Source organism: the organism of the source record quoted next, unplaced genomic scaffold (assembly GCF_019419815.1).
Source record: "Pyrus x bretschneideri cultivar Hongxiangsu unplaced genomic scaffold, Pyrus_bretschneideri_v1 Contig44, whole genome shotgun sequence".
NCBI lineage: Eukaryota > Viridiplantae > Streptophyta > Magnoliopsida > Rosales > Rosaceae > Pyrus > Pyrus x bretschneideri.
The window spans coordinates 1,628,067-1,647,268 of record NW_025999768.1 but is presented as its reverse complement, the minus strand read 5'-3'; the positions used below and the strand labels follow the sequence as shown (position 1 = coordinate 1,647,268).

The following is a 19,202-nucleotide window of genomic DNA, read 5'->3' as shown; positions in this document are numbered from 1 at the left end:
AGTAAAGCTAGAGTGAGCAGATTTTGAAATGAGAATAAGTTACTTAAATCGAGCGTCGCTTTGCAATGTACAATGTCAATAACTATGAAGAACTAGGGCCTTCCAAAAATTTGCCCGTATGCGTGTTTCCTTAGAATAGAGATGTTACATAAGGTCGAAGGCAAAAAATGAAACAATTTCAAGTAAAGCGCCGGAAGAAACTTCATATGGTTACTAATTCAATGACACACCTTCCTTTAGCTGAGACGCTGGAATGCTCTCCTGACCTTCCTTTACCTGAGACGCTGGAATGCTCTCCTGACCTTCCTTTTGCTGAGACGCTGGAACACTCTCCGGCTTATCAGCAGCACAGCCAGTCTCAAGAACCGTGGGACCGATCCTTTTTGGTGGCCAATACCGAAACAAGGATCTTCCCAAAATATTCTTGGTTGGCAATGGACCCCTAAACATTTTCACAACTTGAACGATCAATCAACAGGAGGAACTAAAAGATAAAAAGTAAATCGAAGTTCCTAAAACTGAACATATCTAGCAATTCTGCACTAGGGTTTTAGAAACATTACCATACGTGTGAGTCGTAGCTGTTGTTTCGATTGTCACCCATCACGAAAACTGAGTTCTCGGGCACACGCTGTGCAACATAAACACGAAGAAAAAGATGCAAAGTTAACTCTCTAGGTAACATTCTTCTAGAAAAGATCTAACACATGGAAACCACCACATCCCCTCAAATAATAAAAAAAGAACGTACAATGTCATAACATAATTCTTACAATAGGAGTCATATCATATGCAGGTGGTTCAAGGATGAATTTTTCATCTCTCTCCACTCCATTAACTATGAGCTTCCCATTGCGTACCTGCAATCAGTCATCGTTTTTTGTAGTTAGGTTCCTAAAATTCAGATATTGATAGATACAAGACAACTTTCTTGACAGACATATAGAAACCGTCTCTGTATTAGTATAAATCTATGAACTTTCAAAGCAAACCAGAATTAAATTTTAATATCTAGATTGTCATATTACTCGTTCTAAACAAAACTTATTGAGATTTCACGTCTCACAGTAGACATGACAAGGTATATTGGTCCGATCAACCTCTTGGTTGACATCGGGATATAATTAACTGTAGCAAGAATTATGAAACAAAAAAGTAACGTCACGAAATTTTTGACATGCAAAAGTGCTAGTCTCACCTCTACAGTATCACCTTCCTTGGCAACAACTCGTTTAATGAAGACATCATAGTCAGTATATCCTACTTGTTGAAGGACTGGTGGACTTTTAAAGATAACTACGTCATTGGCACATGGCTTTCTGAAATAATATGAAACCTGACAATGTTAAGAGGAAGAGTCCGTCAGGTAAATAGTCGACAACTTATCATTAAATGTCAAACAAAATAACATCACAAACTATAGACAAAGCAACTCTCATAAGACTTTACCCAGTTCAGTGGTCATACAGGCGCACACAAATCTGATCAATCGAGTGCGAAATTATGAAAAATCTCTCACTATGTATAAAATGCATTTCCACTATCTCCTCAATTGTCTACCACTCATTCTAATTTTGTGCCCCGAAAGATTTTTTTCTTGCGAAGCCTTGTCCCCCGAAAGTTCAATCTTCATCTGTCATCCCCTTCTTCATCATCCTTCTATGTAACCTCAACCTCTCAACCATTGCATTTCAAGAAAATGGTAACTCCATTTCCCCCGTGGTAAGACAAGACCGATGTGTAAACTGATCATCCGAATTCAATGGCTCCATCCAAATTCTAATTTCCGAGATCCGAATTGTAATCACTAATTAACTTCAAACATAAGCTTCATCTAAAATGTAGCTAAGCAGCAATGTTGCCATTACAATTACGACTTCTAAAGCGAAATCAATACGTTTCAAACCTCAGCAAACAGAAACCATACAGCATAAGCAATATAATCACCAGAAAAAATAAATAAAAATCTGACCTTTTCTGCTACAATTCGATCTCCCACATCCAAGGTCGGATACATTGACAACGAAGGAATGAACCTCGGCTCAGCTACGAAACTCCGAAACGCAAGCGACACTGCAATCGCCGCAAACACAGTCTTCGCATCGTCGGTAGTGATACTGAACCATTCCGGAAAAGGCCCACTCTTTTTCTCCACCTGCTCATCATCCCCTCCGTCATCACCACCGCCTCCTCCGCCACCATCGCCACCCCCACTGCCCAAAACCGGCTTCGTTTCATCGCCGGTGTCTTTCAGAGCATTGCAAGAAAGTTTTCTGAGCTGGGTTTTACAATTAGGGAGCTTAAATCGTAGAAAGTTCTGGGCTTTGAAGTGGGTTTTCGGAATTGAGTGGAGACTGAGGACAGTGAAATTAGGGGTTTGGATTGGGGTGGAGAAGTGGGTAGGGTTGAAGTTAGGGTTTTGGAGGGAAGCTGAAGGAGGGAAGACATGTAGAGAGAGCATCTCTCTTTGGTTCAAGCTAAGATATGCGTTCAATTCAGTCTCCGCAAATTTTGTAGCTTTTGGGTAACTTCTCTCTCTTGTTTGGAATTTTATCTGTTTTGGGTGGAAAATTTTGATCCAGCTACCTGTGCATGATTGTCTCTTGTCTTGTTTGTGGGTCCTACTGGGGTGTAAAACAGTAAAACAAGTGTTGACCCCGATCCACGGCACCCATTTTTACCTTTTTTTTTTTTTTTTTTTTATTTTCGACCGTCGGATCAGATGAATTAAAGAAAATCAATTAACAAAAATTAGCAAAGATTGTGTGAGAAGTAAAAAATGATGTGTGGATAGCACACCCTTAGTTTAACTTCTCATTTTTTACTTTATGCACACTTTTATATACAATCACAAATTGAATGAATAAATCAAGGCCAAATCAAGAGACCTAACTTAATAGCAAACGAAAAAACACACTGCTCTAACCAACTGGAATAAGTTTGGACATGTTGTCTTTTCTTTTGTTACGTGGGTCGATTGGTTTTGTGGTATCTTTTGTGCAGTAGGGATCTAGGTTGCATTTGGACATCCAGATGTAGATTTTTTAGCCTTGAATTATGAACACATATAGTATATGTTACACAATTCATGTAGCAAATTACACAATTTCAGAACACTTTAACTTGCACAATTGATCAGCAACACCAAAAGGATCAAAAGAATCATCACCACTTTTGAATTCAAGAGTCAGAACCAAGGAATCCTTCTGCTCGCTGATCACCGTGACCGCCTTTGTTTCCTCGTTTACATATTTACACCACCGGACGTGTATTTACAAAATGCCTGAACATCCCAACTCGACACTGAAACTGCCTCCTCATATAAACAGTGGCTGCAGCACTCTAAACGTAGACGATGTAGTATGCTAAGACACATGGTTTTAGCAGCATTGTGCTGCATACTTTCAGCTGAAAACCCAAATCCTCTTGAAATCATATGACCTCGTATACTGGCAGCAGATCCGCCGGTATCAGAAACTACTACTCTAGGTATCTGTAAAACATTAGGATAAGAGTACTCCAAGCTCTGCTCAGGTAACTTGTCCCTCCTACTTTCTACTCCGAATCATTTGAGACTCTCATGGCTTCGATCACTAAACCTATTGAGTGCCACGCTTCAGCCACAAGCTGGATAGTTCTCTTCTGAGGAAGAACACCCTTCTCTTCCATTATATGGAGTAAGTCTTCGGCTTTCCATGGTTGCTTAGCTTCTCCATATCCCCATATAAGAGTCTCAAAAAATTTCAAATTCAGGGGATTCCCATTTCGCACATTTTCTCATAGACACTCCGGGTATGCTCCATTTTTTCCAGCAGTGCACCACCCTTTTATGATGGTTGTGAAGATTACAACATTCGGGTGCATGCCATACTTTCCCATGGATGTCATAAGTGATTCGACCTTCCCAGGCTCACCGGCACACACATAAGCTTTTGCAAGAATGCTGAATGCATGGATGTTGGGTTCTCTGTCAGATTTTATCATGTCATTGAAGACCTCCTGGCATTTTTTATTTTTCCATGAGTCCTGCTGAGCTCCATCCATCCATTATGGTGCTAAATGTTATTACATCCGGTTTCATCCCAAATTCTTCCATCGACATTAGTACCTGTGAAGTTAAGCTCTTTGTGTAAGTAAATATTTTGTGAGAAATTTGAGGAACTAAGTGCTAAAGCATCGAAGGTAAAAACTCACCTCGTCAACTCCATCAGTGTCAGTAATGTCCAGAAATCCTTTGATAAGAGAGTTAAAAACAAGAAGATTTGGCTGCATCCCGAGATCCTTCATTCTGTATACAAACCTCTGGGCATCTGTCATGCTACCTTCTTTACATTAGCCATTTACAATGATGCCACAAGTTCGCTTGTTGGGGTGCACTTTGTTGTTCTGCATCACGAACATCAGCCTTTCAGCCATATATGTCTCTCCACTCTTGGAGTAAGCCCTTGTCAACGTGTTGTAAGTGGCTACATCGGGTTGAATACCAGATGCAACCATCTTATACACCACATTCCAGGCTTGATTCATATTCCCCTCGCTACACAGGATCTAACAATAATTTTATACGTCCTGTCATTTTGTTTTGTATTCTCATCCTGCAACATAAGCTGTAGCAGTTTTAAAGATTCTTCAGGTTTACCAGCAATTCCATATCCTTTGATAAGAGTGTTAAAAATGCTGGTTGTGGGCTTACATCCACTCTTCTCCATTTTCTGAAAGATTTTCATGGCATCGTTGATAATTCCAGATTCAGAGGAAGCATTGATCATGGCATTAAAAAGTAAATAATCGGGCTTCGTACCATTCTCTCCACTAGAGAGGAGCGAGGGAATAGACTTGAAACGCCTCTGGCCTGTCAAAACAGCTACTAGAGTTGTGTAGGTTATAAGAGTTGGCCTGTGTCCTTCTTCCGCTAAACTCTTGAAAACGGAATGGGCCTCATGAGGCTTCCTTTTTTTCAATCAAAACATTCATCAGTTTCGTTCTTGAACGCACTACTTGATAACTGCTCTTGCCCAAACACCCTAGGCAGTGGGATTGGATTCCTGAATCTACCCGAGTTGATCCCTTCTTCCGCAAATGTGGCTCCTAAGTAGTCACAACGATCAGAATTAGGCCATTTACCATGCTTAACCACACACACGTATAAACTACGCCTATGTACAAAGGTTAATGAAAGAACAACGCATTGTCAGTCTAATTAGTCCAAGTAATGCAGATTAAGGAAGATACAGAATGCACATTGATCATTGAACCATAAAATTATGTACGCTGCATACCGCGAGTACAGATGATTTGTTGCCTAAATGGAATCGTTACCTCTTGGCGTCTACCCATGAGCTGAGCCCCTAACAGCACCAAACTCTCCCAATTCTTTTCTCCACTCCTTCCTCAATTTCACATGTAACTTTCTTGATTAAATTCAGATTTTGACTTCCAGTGCATACATGCAATGGACAAATTTGAGGCATGTACATTCAGTATATCAGAAATTTATCAAGTCTTAAATTCAAAATCTCAATTTATCCGTAATAGATTTAAGCTCGGTTGGTTAACAGCATTCGCCTCTGAACAACCCAAGGTCCCCTCTTCAATTCCCTGCTTTCCCAATATCGCTAAAACATAAAAATGAGGGAAAAGAATCTAGCCCAAATTAGAAAACATCCCAACCCACATCTTTCAAGAATCAAATCTTCATGCAATCAAATGGGTTTGTGGAAACCATCACAATTATCATAACCAATACTTAAAAACACACTTAAAGAGTACAACTTGGGCATTTTTCACAGCAGTTAAGTTCAGTAAACTTCAAAGCTACAAAATTTAGACCAAAATTATATGTTTAAAAATCCAATTAACTTAATGAATTAAGCCGCCTGGGTGGTAAGGATATTTACCTATTGAGCTGACAGTGGCAGAGGTTGGAGAGAGAGGTGGAGCCGACAGTGGCAGATGTTGAAATGTTTCTAGGTGCAATATATCTTCAAAATTCAAAACAAAAGAGGCTGATGATGAATGTTACAGTGATCTGTAGTCCAGGAACTCAGATATGTGATGATGAGGATGAGCCTGATGATGACGATGCATACCGCCTCGTTCGTGCCTCGCCATAGAGCCGATCCAGGTGTGGATCAATCTCTAGACAGATGACAGATGCTTTTTTGTCTTCAAAATTTTTGCCTTTTTCTGTTTCTGTCATCTGTAGTAATTCTCATTCGATTACTGGGATGATTATCAGATGGCCCATCATAGAACTAAGCTGGATGTGGGTCAAAAACATAACCAGCACGATCCAAATCATGCATATTTTCCTTCAGAGATTTGTCCCAAACTAGATTAACCCCTGTTCTCTTCATTGTACCAGAAAAATCGGAATCCGCCACAAAAATAATATCAACTTTATCCCCGCCTTGCAAATTGAGCTTCAAGTTTGATATTTGTCCCTGCCAAAGGTAATAGGCCTCAGGTTCACCACATGTTATCCGAGAATCCTCCCAATCTCCTCTACCTATGCAGGCTCGCAACTCAGTACGCTTGGTAGTATTTATAACAGTAATGGCAAGAGGAAGATGACAATCAAAACTACTGCCTGAACGATAAAAGCAGAACAGAGTCAGCCCTTCAAACTTACGACCATCACTCAGGGGAATATCGAAACCTACTTTATTGCTCTCATTGACAAACTCAAACCAATCAGGAACATGATTTCCATGAAGGAAAATGCCACCAAGTCCGCAAGAAGTCCATCCCTATATATACAATGCAACTGTCATACACAGATACATGTACATGTGCTTTTGAGTGTGTGAGCGTGTTACAGAAAGATAATTTAGAGAGAGAGAGAGAGAGAGAGACCTGTAGGATGTTCTTTCTAAAGTCAGCTGTGAGATTGGTGCACCATTGCATATCAATCATTGTCATGGAGTTTAAGGACTTATCCAAGCCTGGAACCTCAGTGAGTTTGGGTGAATCACTTACTTTCAGTTCTCTCATATTTGACATTTCCGAAAAATCTGTCATTGTTTCCAATGCTGGGCAACCAAACGCATACAGAAATTTCAAATTTGTTGGTAAATCAGTTACTGTATGAAGATTTCTGCAATCATTTAACCTCAATGTTTCAAGCTTTGAAAGACCGCTGATGCTCGGTAGGGTACAAAAATCATTCTCTTGAAGATCCAAATATTGTAAAGAAATTAGACTCCCAAAATCCTTAGGGAGTGCATCATCAGTTAAATTGCAGCATGACAGTTCTAATTCTCTTAAAGAGTTTAAGCCATATAACGAATGGGGCACCTGAACATCCCGTAGAGATAAAGAAGTGAGGTTCTTCAATCTTACTATTGAAGGTGGTACTTGTCTTATGGCTGTATCCTCTGCTTCAAATATTCTCAATGACACCATCTCCCCTAAGCAGTCAGGCAGCTCTTTGAATCTCCAACAGCCAGTGAGCCGAAGAGTCTCAACAGATTTTGACTTGTAGAATTCCCCTGGAAGTGAACAAAGCATTTCGCATTCATTCAGGTTTACCAAAGACAGTCTTTCAAGATGACCAATGGAGGGGTGAATCTCATACAAACTCACACAACCTTCCAATATCAATTCTTCAAGATTTGGGAGTTGTGAAAAGTCTGGTGATTTTTTTAGGTAATCAGAAAAACTGAGATCAATGCTTTTCAATTTCTGAAGCGACTGTTGCATAAAAACAAAGACAAATTGAAATTAATATCCAAAAGAAAGATCTCATAAATAATAATAATAATAATAAAAAAAAATAATTGATTATACCTTGGAACCCTCCCAAACTTGTAGCAGTTGGCTAAACTGCATGTCTAAAACAACTAGTCTTGGTTGATTAAGAAAGTCATCTGGTATGGACTTTAAAGGGAATCCATGCCAGCACAACCATATTAACCCTTTGGGAAGATGTTTGTACTTTCCATTGAGCTGCACGTTGTTGAGCTGAAGCAATCTCAGTTTCTTCATATTGGCGAATGCTTCTGTACTGAAACTGGACTTGTTAGAACTTTGTACCGAAAGATGAGGGAAATCTAGAGCAAGTCCTTCAACGTCTTCAGTTCCCTGTCAACAACACGTTATACTGGGTAAGAAAAGGATTATTTGCATATATTTTACGTAATTTTGCTAATTGAGCTTCTTAATGCAAATACATATATTTACACATAAATGTTGTTTAATGTACATAGACATTCGTGGTATAATGTGTAATGCTTTTCTTGTACGGTGCATAAATCCAAAGTTTTATTGGAAGTGAACTTACAGATTTATTTGTCAATACTTCGGTTACCACTTGAGGATTCCACAATCTACTACATTTTTCAGGGTGACCAGGGAATTCTTCATAAATGATTACCCTGCCCATTTCTTGAAGCAAATCGTGCATCATCAAATTGTTTTCTTCAACAGTTACAAGCGACCGTTCACGGAGGATGCTTATACCTATTGTTGCAGAAAAGCCACATCCATCTAATATTTTTGCGACATAGTCCTTGTCCATTCCAACAAAGTAACAAGATATATCAAGAAATATAGCCTTCTGTTGAACATCTAGCCCACGAAAGCTTATTCTGAGTTTTTCTAGAATTTCTTCCTCAGGTATCGTCTTCAGTTTCTCCAATTGGTTTTTCCACTCAGCTTGGCCTCTGTCAATTAGTAAAGAGCCTAAGACTTGTAGTGCTAGTGGCAAACCTCCACAATAAGAAACTACCTTCTTTGACAATTCATAATATCCTTCATCTGGACAACGATTCTCAAAAGCATGCCAACTAAAGAGCTCAAGAGCTTCCTTTTCATTCATTTTTTGAGCTGGATATATCTTATCCACTTTTAGTAGCTTTAGTAAGTGTTCATCCCTTGTTGTAATGATAACTCTACTTCCCGGACCAAACCAATCACGACTCCCAGCAATTGCATTTAGTTGGTCAAACTTATCTACGTTGTCAATAATGACAAGTACCCTTCTACGTTGGAGATGATGTTTTATAACAGTGATCCCTGCATCAACGTTACTAATAATCTGAGGCTTGGCAAGTTGTAAGATGTCAGAAACAAATTTTCCTTGCAAATAGACCAGACCATGTTGGCTTGTAATGTCACGAACGTCGGCAAGGAAACATTTGAATTGGAACTTATGATGAATTTGGTTATAAATGGCTTTGGCAGCTGTTGTTTTGCCCAATCCACCCATCCCCCAAATTCCAACCATGATAACTTTATTCGATCCACCACTTGAGAGATGACTGGTAATTTCTTGAACACGAGAATCGATTCCAACAGGGTGCCTGGCCACATGTAATTCGTTCGTGCTGGGGAGCCATTCCCAGATATTCTCATCAATAATTCTCCTAATAAGCTTTGCTTCATGCCTGGAACACACAATTCGTAAGGAGATACAAATGGCAGTGCAGCCTTGCAGTGACTTACTATTTGCAAGACTTAACCAATCAGAAGAAAATATATATTGTTGATAAAAAAACGTAGATGAAATGCGTGGTTACCCGTTGTCAGTGTTTTTAAGGTCCAGACCAGACAAGTTTGCAGCTTGAGTAAGAGCCTCTCTCCATTGCTTTACCCTTTCTTTCTTGGCTTCCCGTTTTCTGTCATCTTTTTCTTCACGGATGTCATCTTCGTGCTTCCGAAATATTGGCGCTAAACTACCTTCCTGCTTCCTGATGTCTGAAGCTTCAACATGATAGAATATCGGCAAAACATGTCGCCCCAGTATGGATTTGCACTCCATGATCTTCACCAGTTCGTTGAGACACCAACTTGAATCCGCATACCTCTTTGAGAACACAATGATACAGATCCATGACTCTTCGATTGCCCGGAACAGTTGCTCTTTTATTTCTTCCCCTCTTTGTAGATCGTCCTCATCGATATAAGCCTGGTATCCCCTTTCTTTCAAAGCCGCGTGGAGGTGGCCCGTGAAGCCATTGCGCGTGTCTACGCCGCTGAAGCTCAAGAACACATCGTAATTCCAAAGTTTGGACTTGGAGGAGGATGAAGAGGAGGCTCCGTGGGCCCTCATTGCGGTGTCCACCGTTATGGCACATTGGCACTGGCAGTGGTTCAGATCACGACTGAAAAAATGGCAGCATTTGTGTTTGTAACGACTGAGTTCCGGCCGGTATGGGGGAAGAGGAAAGAAACTGAGAAACTGAGTGAGTGTTTTTTTTGGTCAAAGGAAAGAAACTGAGTTAGGAAACTTCGGCCGCCATAGATCCATTATATTATAATATAAAATAACAGTGACGCACATCTAAGGCCCTCGTTAACAAGTCCGGATACTGATTAGATCTGAGCATCTGTAAATCGTGTATATCATTGTATATTATATTTTTAGAATTTATTTTAAATATTTTTATTTAAAAATAAATATAAACAATATTTGATAAAAATTAACCGTATGATTTACGGTAAACGAATATAATTTATAAATTTCCAAAATCTTTATAAAAGAATCTAGAGAATATTCTGTTGGCTCATTAACAGCCTCCAATCGAATTGTTACCACTTGGCGTCTACCCATGAGCTGAGCCCCTGACAGGCTGACAGCAACAAACTCTTCCAATTCTTTTCTCCACTGCTTCCTTTATTGCATAAGTACCACAATATTATAGCTTATTTTATTTGAATCTAAAAGATATTATCTAAAACTATATTAATAAAATTTTCTTTATCAATCAAAAGAAAGTAAAAAGATATTTTTATCTTTTACTATAAATTCATACAAACTAAATTTTACAGTTTTTTTTCAAAACCTTACCCAAAAGTGATCCTAAGTCCTAACATCCTCTAATTTTAAAAAATAAAATATAAAAAAAAAACTTCTCTCTCTAATCCACATTCCTTTTTCCTCTCTCTCTCCTTCCCATTTTAAAATTAAAATAAAAATTATTTTCACACACCAAAGTGTGGGGCATATGCTAGTCACTAAGAAAACAAGTAGGTTTAGTCTCACAATGAGTTAACAATAACATAGCTCAAACTCGTCTTTGATCAAAACTTATGTTTGTTTTTAAATGGGAGGGAGGGAACGTGAGAATGAGAGCGGGAATAGAGGTTTTTGTTTTTTATTTTTTATTTTTTATTTTTTAATATAAAAAAATCACTTGTAGTTCAAGCATCATAAAAAACAACAAAATTTAATTTTATGAAATTACATTATCTCACATTATTTTTTTATGTGATAGATTACTAAATAGTATTTTTACCTTCTTTTAATTGACAAAAAAAATTTATGTTAATAGCTAGTTTGGATTATAGTTTATTTTATTTAGTGGTCGAAAATTACAAGGACCACAATATTATCCTCCTTTTGTGTTTTTTTCCTTCTCTTTTTGGACCATTTTTTTTCTTTATTTTGTACCACTTGAGTTCAAACCTATGTGGTCATTTCTCCTTGTCTATTATCCAAGATTTCCTTATGCAAGATTTTTCCACAATAAAATCAACAAAATAGAAAAAAAAGGGCTTAACAAAATATCAATCAAAATCAACACTATAACCAAAGAGAAAGGGCGGAAAAGAACACTATAACCAAAGAGAAAAGGCGGAAAAGAACAAGACTTGGTTGCTGAATTTTTAGCATCCATTCCTGCTTACACCCAATCTCGGGTGTCAAAACTTGGACACGTGTCCACACGGGATTAGGTGTAAGCAGGAGTGGCTGTTGAAATGTTCAGCAGCCAAGTTAATTCTGGCGGAAAATATCAAACTTTACATATTTGAGCTCGATTCTACCTTTTCCAGTGTCCTTTAAATATGAAATATGAATTAGAATAGAATATTCACCTTGTCACACCGTGTTCAATTTTTTCTTAAAGTACTTTAGAATATCACTGCTTCTTTATTAAAAATGTTGATACGAGTTGTAATTTAAAAAAAGCACGTAATGTTAGAGTAGAGTATCAAACTTATTGGAATCGTTTAGAACATCATTTCAAAGAATGACTTTCATAACACAAATTAGTCATCGTGACGTTCTTTAATATCAAAAAGGCAATATATTTGTACTAAGTAAGTTGTTTTGATCTCTCTCATCTAAAATGTTATGTTGATAACGTCGTAGTATCTCTCTTCTTATTTATTAATTTTTATCAAAATTAATTTTTAGTTTTTTTTTTTTAACAACCTATATTAACTACAGTAAAATGAGATGGTGAGAATCCAATATAAAAACCCTTCCGTACAGATGAAAAAGAACTAGAACGTATCAGTAAGTCCTATTTTAGTATTAGCAACTAGCAAGTCAGAGAAATTACTATTAGCAAAAATAAATCGAACTCCCTCATTCCACGGTTGGCAAAATCCAGAAAACGATCAGTCTTACCAACTTGTTCCCAAATAAAGGGACCTCCGTTGTCAAAGCTTCTACCTTCAAAGAAAAGCCTCCAACCTCCTCCGCCGTTTGCCGTCTCTCCTCCCACAGACGCCGAGCACCGAGTCGCAGTAGCCACCACAAATGATGATGAAGCTCTGGAAATGGTACCAGAACTGCCTCTCTTTCCACCCACTCAAAACCCAGGTCATCAGCTCCGGCGTCCTCTGGGGCGTCGGCGACATTGCCGCCCAGTACGTTACTCACTCCAACGCAAGAAGGCGCCTTCACCTTTCTGTGAGTTGGGTTTTTCTAATTTCGTATCCGGAACCTGTAATTTCATTTCTTCGATTCAGTTTCTTGGTTTCGGGAACTGGGTAGCTGCATATTTCTCCTTTTGAGTTGGGTTTTTCGAAAAAAGTTGGGTAATTTACATTGCTTTGTGTAATTGTTATTTACTTGTTTTAGAGTGAAGTTTCCTGTTTTTTGAGAAGTAGATACCTTGTTTGTTTGAACTCATGAATCTGTTCTTCAGAATTCGAGAACATTGATTGTGGGTCTGTTTCTATGTCTTGTAGAACTCGATACTTTCGACAGTTTTCAGTGTATCATTTATCATCCAGAATAAGGATACTATGGACTATAGAGTGCAGATAATGGAATGATTCAATGGCTATGAACCGGCGATGGCTTCATTTTCTGTAATGGCCAAATTATTTATCAATTAAATCGATGAATTCCGTTACAGAAAATGGATGCCATTGCAACCAGAGATGATAATTTCATGACATGATACTAGAAGATTATCTACTAGCGTTTGCAGATGAGCTTATTGGTTTTAGCTATGCAACCCATGCTATTTGCTCACACCTGCAGTCGGTCATCCTTTGATTTATAACTACATAGAGGAACCTTGTTTCATTCAATTCTCTTCTTTTATATTTTACTTATCAGCGAAACATTGTTTTATTCTGAAATAAGACATCGGATTAGTATTTGATATAATTGTCTTGCTCAGATGGTGCATAATATCAGGATTACCTTGTTGGCACTTTGCTTCAAATATGTTTTTCCTGTCATTATTTTTTGTATTTAAGTACTAGGATAGGCTTGTCAAGGAACTACTTTTATCATATGCAGGCAAAGATACTTTTCAGTTCAGTTATGTCTTGCAAAATGAAAAATGAACTATGAAATTCAGGTACCACTGAAATATATCATTCTGTGCGTGTGCGTGTGTATGTGCAAGTATGGGTTTCTAATGTAGCTCTTTCTATCTTGTTCTTTAATGTAGATTGTATCTAATTAAGCCTTGATCCCTTTTTCTCTCCACTTATTTGTTTGCTCAAACTTTGTTAACTGTTGGACTTAACATCAAATGATGCAGCTGAACTTTGTGGAGTGGAACCTGATTGATTTTTAGTTCTAGTCGTTGTTGGTGTCTGTTTGTTCACTTCAAGTCACTGTGTAGTTAAGCAGTTTAGTATTTTGTCCATCAACTACCTTCTCTGCACATATGATGAAAATTTATATATTTCATGCAACAGGATACAGACGCAGACTTCAAAGTTAACTGGAAACGCGTAGCTATCACAAGCACATTTGGTTTTGCCTTTGTTGGACCAGTTGGCCATTTCTGGTTTGTTTTACCTAATCGTTTCTTTTCCCTCCGGCTATAAGAAAATAAAAGGAAAAGGTATAACATTGCTTGTTTGTAGGTACGAAGGCTTGGACAAGTTTATAAAGCTGAAACTTCACCTACAACCCAAGTCAGCGCGGTTTGTTGCTGCTAAAGTGGCAATGGATGGCCTTATCTTTGGCCCCTTGGATTTGTTGGTGTTTTTCACTTACATGGGATTTTCCACGGGCAAGAATTCTGTTCAGGTGAAGGAAGATTTGAAGAGAGATTTCCTACCAGCCCTTGCGTTGGAGGGTGGTGTGTGGCCAATTGTTCAGATTGCGAATTTCCGATATGTTCCTGTGAGGTACCAACTCCTCTATGTAAACATCTTTTGCCTGTTGGACAGTGCCTTTTTGTCATGGGTCGAGCAGCAAAAGGATGCCGCTTGGAAGCAGTGGTTCACATCTTTTACTTCGGTTAAGGAACGAGGAGGTCAGGGCAGATTATGATTATCTTCTGCTTCTACCAATTTTCTGTTCTTTCCTTCGCTTCTTCAGTTTAGAGTAGTACAAAATGGAGGAAAAAGTATGTGCTTTAGGCAGAAAGCATCATAAGCCCTCCTGGGACTACCAACCGCTGGTTTTCGATGTTGGGGTTATGGGAGTGTGATGCAATTGTTTTCAAGTTGTATGTGTTCAATAACACTTTTACAAAGAAATGAAGAACACAGTTTAATTTTTTCAGTTTTCCGCCTTTTTCTTCGTGTTCTTCATACGTAGATTAACGCATCATATATTGACTCAAGAAATACATTTTTAGCGTACAAAATGTTTCCCCAGTGGAAATTTGGGGTTTGAAGCTTGCTGGGGTAAAATACATGTTGCAACATAATCTAAATGCAGTACAAAATTGGGGCTTGAAGCTGGGGGTCATATATCGACTCCAATGTCCCGCTGAACTGGAAAGTACAGCGACTAGATGAACGAAGTATGACCTCCGCCAAGTGGTACTTTTGGCTTGAATGTTGCAGATATCGCTAAGCGTGGGCAGTGTTCGAAGGCAATGCTCTGTAAAGAAAAATAAATATTGTTACTTGTTAGGAAACAGGTTACACAGCTACAAAATATCATATAAATATGCGAAAACAAAACTAAGAGGCTACCCTTTCAGAGTTGGGATATACGAAAACTTACTGGGATGCTTAGCAGTAGTCCTTCACCGTTGACCAGGACGGGCAGGCCTCTTCGTGCAGCAAGAGGGATGGACCTCAGGGATACAAGAGCTCTTTGTGCTGAGAGCCTTGCATAATCTAAACACTTGTTCGTCTTCTCTTCTGTTTGCTCTACCACATTATCCAAAGCATGTCTATGTTCTTGAAAGTTTTCCAAAGTATGACACTTCAACAAGTTGGCAAGATACAGCCAATCCGGTTCAATCATGTTGCGCACCTCAACTACCGTGTCATGACCAAATACACAAGATCTGCAACAGTAGCGACTTTTTTCCTCCAAAACCCCACCACAATTAGCTTCCTCGGAAGTTGCATTTTCAGTAACTTCCTCACTCAAATCCCATGTGATAAAGAATCGGTTCATGAAGCAACATATTTGCCCAGGTTGAAGTGGTTCACTCCGTGACGTACTAGCAGATTTGACCCCATGCTGTGACTTGTAGTCAGCTGTGACTTTACTAGACTTGAAATTGTTAATCTCTTCCTTCTGCAATAAAAGGGTACTTGTAAAGGTTGACTTGCTAATCATACCGAGTTGCCTGGCTCCAGTTAGAATTGATTCAGCAGTTCCTTCCAAGAAATGCACATCTGATGCATTTGGAACCAAAGAATCTGCATACGATTTGCTATCTGCTATAATATGCTCTATCTCATCTAGAGTACTGTGTTCCTGTTCTGCCTGAAAGTGTAAGCGGGATAATCCCATTTTTAAAGGTAGAGGACTATCGACAGAAACACAAATTAGAGCTTTCATTCCTCTAGAACAAGGAGCCGGTGAAATGTAGCAGCCAGCTGCAGTCAGGGAGGTCTGCAGAATAGGTAAAACAGAACGATATTTCAATGAAACTAATAGCAGATACCGCTGTTGAGACATATCATGAAAGCTAACTCAGATTTAAGTGCTAAATAACACACAATCGTTTGTGAACATCCGTGAATTGAGATGCACATCAAGTTGGTAAGTATCGTTGAGAAAGCAGTACCTTGCATGGTAAAGTACGCATGTAATCCAAAAGCAATTTTGAAGTGCTACCTCGAATTGGCCTGTTCCTCTGTGAGATGAACTGGAAAATGGCACGAACATACATTTGTCAAAAGATATATGTTTCTACAACTATAACTATAACACCAAACAACTTGTATGGTAATATCCGATGTACCTTCAAAACCAAGGCAATAAACTTTGACATGCATATATCCTCGATTTCTGATTGATTAAGAATCTCTAAATCAATAACATCATATCCGAGCTGCAGGCAGCAATATCAAGTAGATTTCTTAAATATATTCAGAAATCTTTAGACTATAGTCAAACGAAAAGTTGGCTGCAGTAGTTATCAGTTATCAGAAGGTACAACAGTTAAGTTTATGAACATCAAATGATGCTTACATCCGTAAAAGTCACTGCTTTACCTATCAAATTACTGCAAACATGATCAACGTATCTGCGTATTTTGCGACAGGCAGCAATAACTGCTTGTAGCTCCAACCTGAATGCACCTGGGGAAAGGGAAAAGACATTAGTAGTGTGAACATGTGTTTGCAAACAAGAAAAGTGGCAACACAACTTTTGCCCGGAGAAACAATTGAAAATATGTTCATTAGAACTCACATGTTAAGTCTCTTAAGGACAATCGAATTCTGTTACGAGCATATAACTGGCTTTGATTCGTTGGATCTTCCACCCAGACCTGATTACTTCCTTCACATATCTGCAGAAAATTGTGTGAGAAAATAACTCAAATTGGTTCAAAATACAAATCAGAGAAAAATGTATAATTAACAGAAACTAGCCCAGCTCTATTGCACTAACCTTGTTCATATCATCTTTCGCTAGATCCAAGAGCGGACGAACAATAAGGATACCATGGTTTCTGGAAACTTTGGCACAAGAATGGGTATACGTAGAGAAAATTTGAGAAGTGAAAGGCCATACCAGCAAGTCCAAGAACACCGCTATTGCGAGATAGTCTGAGAACAAATAACTCAGCCTGGAACAAGTCTGGAAAGTCGAAATCAGTACAGGAGGAATACTACCATAACCACTACACCATAAGCTGATAGATACTTGTAAATGCCTCACACGCACACACATACGGATACAGCAACAGAAAGAAACATTATTTGAATTATTGCTGGACAAACCTGGTCGTCAGCATGATGTGCAATTAGCAACACACCAATCCGGTTTTGGATGCAAATGTTCTGAAACATCTCGTACCTGACATTTAAACCCCGATTTTAACAAAATCGCAAATGAAATATTTTCCATATCCAGTTAAACCACAAATGTAATGAACCATTAGCCACCTCATGTCACGAGCTGCTTCTTGCAAGTGACCTTGTTTTGGGTGACCATCCGGCCAATCACAGCAGGCAATGTAACTTCTGAGTCCTGCACAAACTTCACATTGGCTTATCTTACTTCTACCACAAATCTTAAACAGAATTCACTGTGTTACTTAAAACCGAAGGCACCAAAACAAGATATCAGCAGCAACAACCGAAAATTACCAATCTTCGAGACCCGATTGGAGATAGTGTTGGCCTCCTCTTTGCTCTCAGCGCGCAGCCCATGGTCCACAATTATAGCCAAAAGCCCGCAACGAAGCCGCCATTGTCACATTTCGCATTAAAGTCTTGAGCTTTCCAGTGGGCAGATAAAACGCATAAGGCCATGCTGTCTGGACCTCCAGAAACTCCAATAGCTACAAAATCAAAAGCAACAAAACAAGTAAAATAGGACCCTTTTTATTTTCCACAAAGAATCAAAGGACCTGTCTGGGATTGCTTCTTAACTGGCCAAAATTGCTTTAGGGTGGCCAAAAGCGCTTTGAACTACGTTTGACAAAATCTTTTAAAAGCGCTTCTCGGTCATAGATGGAAGCACCACCTGCTATGTGCCACCGTCAAGTGCTTTCTTATCAATATTCTATACATGCTTATTATAAAAGAACTTCTAGCAGAAGCACTTATGCAAAAGAAGCAGTCCCAAACGACCCCGATATCCGGAGAGCAAAACAAGCGAAACTAAGCCCGTAAAATGAAAGAAAAAAAAGCAAGTTAATAATTTGCAGAGAACAGGGAAAACAGACCGATGCGGTAGTGGGGTTTGAGTCCCGCCACGGCCATTCGTCTGGCGAAAGCTTCCTTGTACTTGGCCATGTCGACGACTGCGGAGGCTGGTGCTGCTTGGGCGGACGAGCACTTGCAGAGAACTTGGCGGGACATGAACGGGAGTTACCATGTCGTTAGGGGTATTTTGGGATGGAGGAAAGTAATGTTTAGGTACTGGTTTGCGAGGGTAGGATTACAGCTCGCGCCATTTACAAAGCTTCAAGCTTTGAGTGGATTTTGCTCTTTTTACAGATAGCGTTGGAGATGGAGGCAGCGTTAGGCCATCTCCAACCGAGAGCTGCTCTGCTCGTTTTAGCCTCTGGCTTTAAAAGATTTTAATATTTTAATGAATACTACGTGATCGTATTTGCTTTTGCCCCTAATGGAGTGTTATAGAGCTCGTTTTAGCATTGTCATAAAAATTCATCTCCTTCTGAGGATCATAGTCTCAAACATAATGTATTATTTAAATTTAAAAACTTCAACAACTTAAATTCAAATCCAACAACAACTTAAATTTAAAAACTATAACTTATATTTAAAAATTACAACGGTAACTGGTCCAAAAATCTAAAAAAATTAGAACTTAAATTTAATAAATGGTTTAGGTATTTATAGGAAAAAATTAGAATTTTTAAGAACTTGAAAAAAAAAAAAGGCCCAAAAATCAAAAAAAAAAAATTGAATACAACGGCTAGTCAGCTAGCCATTGGATTAAAAAAAAATTTAAGCATTCCTGTCGGTTATAACCGACATGATTTTTTGAATTTCTGGCCAGCCTGCAGCCAACCTCTTGGCCCTTTTAGATTCCGTGGGACCAATGAGCCCTCTAACTTAGTCCTCGATTGGAGACGATTTTCGGACTATTTTTGATCCTCTGGACCCTTCGG

At 38.8% G+C, this 19,202-nt stretch overlaps 3 protein-coding genes and 1 pseudogene across 3 annotated transcripts; 1 reads left to right on the top strand and 3 right to left on the bottom strand.

The window, feature by feature from the left end:
- Positions 1-21: 21 nt before the first annotated feature.
- On the bottom strand, positions 22-2,537 carry LOC103946436 (chloroplast processing peptidase). The gene is made up of 5 exons (XM_009357145.3): positions 1,973-2,537; positions 1,199-1,336; positions 774-860; positions 564-631; positions 22-442 (listed from the first exon to the last, which is right to left on the bottom strand). Exons 1-5 carry the CDS (start codon positions 2,459-2,461, stop codon positions 214-216), a joined length of 1,011 nt encoding a protein of 336 aa, XP_009355420.2. The 5' UTR covers positions 2,462-2,537; the 3' UTR covers positions 22-213.
- Positions 2,538-3,036: 499 nt separating this feature from the next.
- Positions 3,037-10,291, bottom strand: LOC125467954 (disease resistance protein RPV1-like). The gene is made up of 7 exons (XM_048567393.1): positions 9,519-10,291; positions 8,282-9,386; positions 7,789-8,082; positions 6,856-7,692; positions 5,898-6,749; positions 4,195-5,088; positions 3,037-4,108 (listed from the first exon to the last, which is right to left on the bottom strand). Exons 1-5 carry the CDS (start codon positions 10,049-10,051, stop codon positions 6,255-6,257), a joined length of 3,264 nt encoding a protein of 1,087 aa, XP_048423350.1. The 5' UTR covers positions 10,052-10,291; the 3' UTR covers positions 3,037-4,108; positions 4,195-5,088; positions 5,898-6,254.
- Positions 10,292-12,280: 1,989 nt separating this feature from the next.
- On the top strand, positions 12,281-14,707 carry LOC103960699 (PXMP2/4 family protein 2-like). The gene is made up of 3 exons (XM_009373182.3): positions 12,281-12,640; positions 13,891-13,982; positions 14,062-14,707. The coding sequence occupies exons 1-3, from the start codon at positions 12,488-12,490 to the stop codon at positions 14,471-14,473; spliced, it is 657 nt and encodes a 218-aa protein (XP_009371457.1). The 5' UTR covers positions 12,281-12,487; the 3' UTR covers positions 14,474-14,707.
- Positions 14,473-18,828, bottom strand: LOC103960729 (annotated as a pseudogene).
- Positions 18,829-19,202: the final 374 nt, after the last annotated feature.

Excerpts from the sequence above, each read along its gene's own strand:
- LOC125467954 (XM_048567393.1), bottom strand. The coding sequence starts at position 10,051 with ATGAGGGCCCACGGAGCCTCCTCTTCATCCTCCTCCAAGTCCAAACTT. Across the intron at positions 9,387-9,518 it reads CTTAAAAACACTGACAACGG|GCATGAAGCAAAGCTTATTA; the intron begins GTAACCACGCAT and ends TGTGTGTTCCAG. Across the intron at positions 8,083-8,281 it reads AAGTATTGACAAATAAATCT|GGAACTGAAGACGTTGAAGG; the intron begins GTAAGTTCACTT and ends TGTTGTTGACAG.
- LOC103960699 (XM_009373182.3), top strand. The coding sequence starts at position 12,488 with ATGATGATGAAGCTCTGGAAATGGTACCAGAACTGCCTCTCTTTCCAC. Across the intron at positions 12,641-13,890 it reads GAAGGCGCCTTCACCTTTCT|GATACAGACGCAGACTTCAA; the intron begins GTGAGTTGGGTT and ends TTCATGCAACAG. Across the intron at positions 13,983-14,061 it reads GGACCAGTTGGCCATTTCTG|GTACGAAGGCTTGGACAAGT; the intron begins GTTTGTTTTACC and ends GCTTGTTTGTAG.
- LOC103946436 (XM_009357145.3), bottom strand. The coding sequence starts at position 2,461 with ATGCTCTCTCTACATGTCTTCCCTCCTTCAGCTTCCCTCCAAAACCCT. Across the intron at positions 861-1,198 it reads AGGAAGGTGATACTGTAGAG|GTACGCAATGGGAAGCTCAT; the intron begins GTGAGACTAGCA and ends GACTGATTGCAG. Across the intron at positions 632-773 it reads CATATGATATGACTCCTATT|CGTGTGCCCGAGAACTCAGT; the intron begins GTAAGAATTATG and ends TATGTTGCACAG.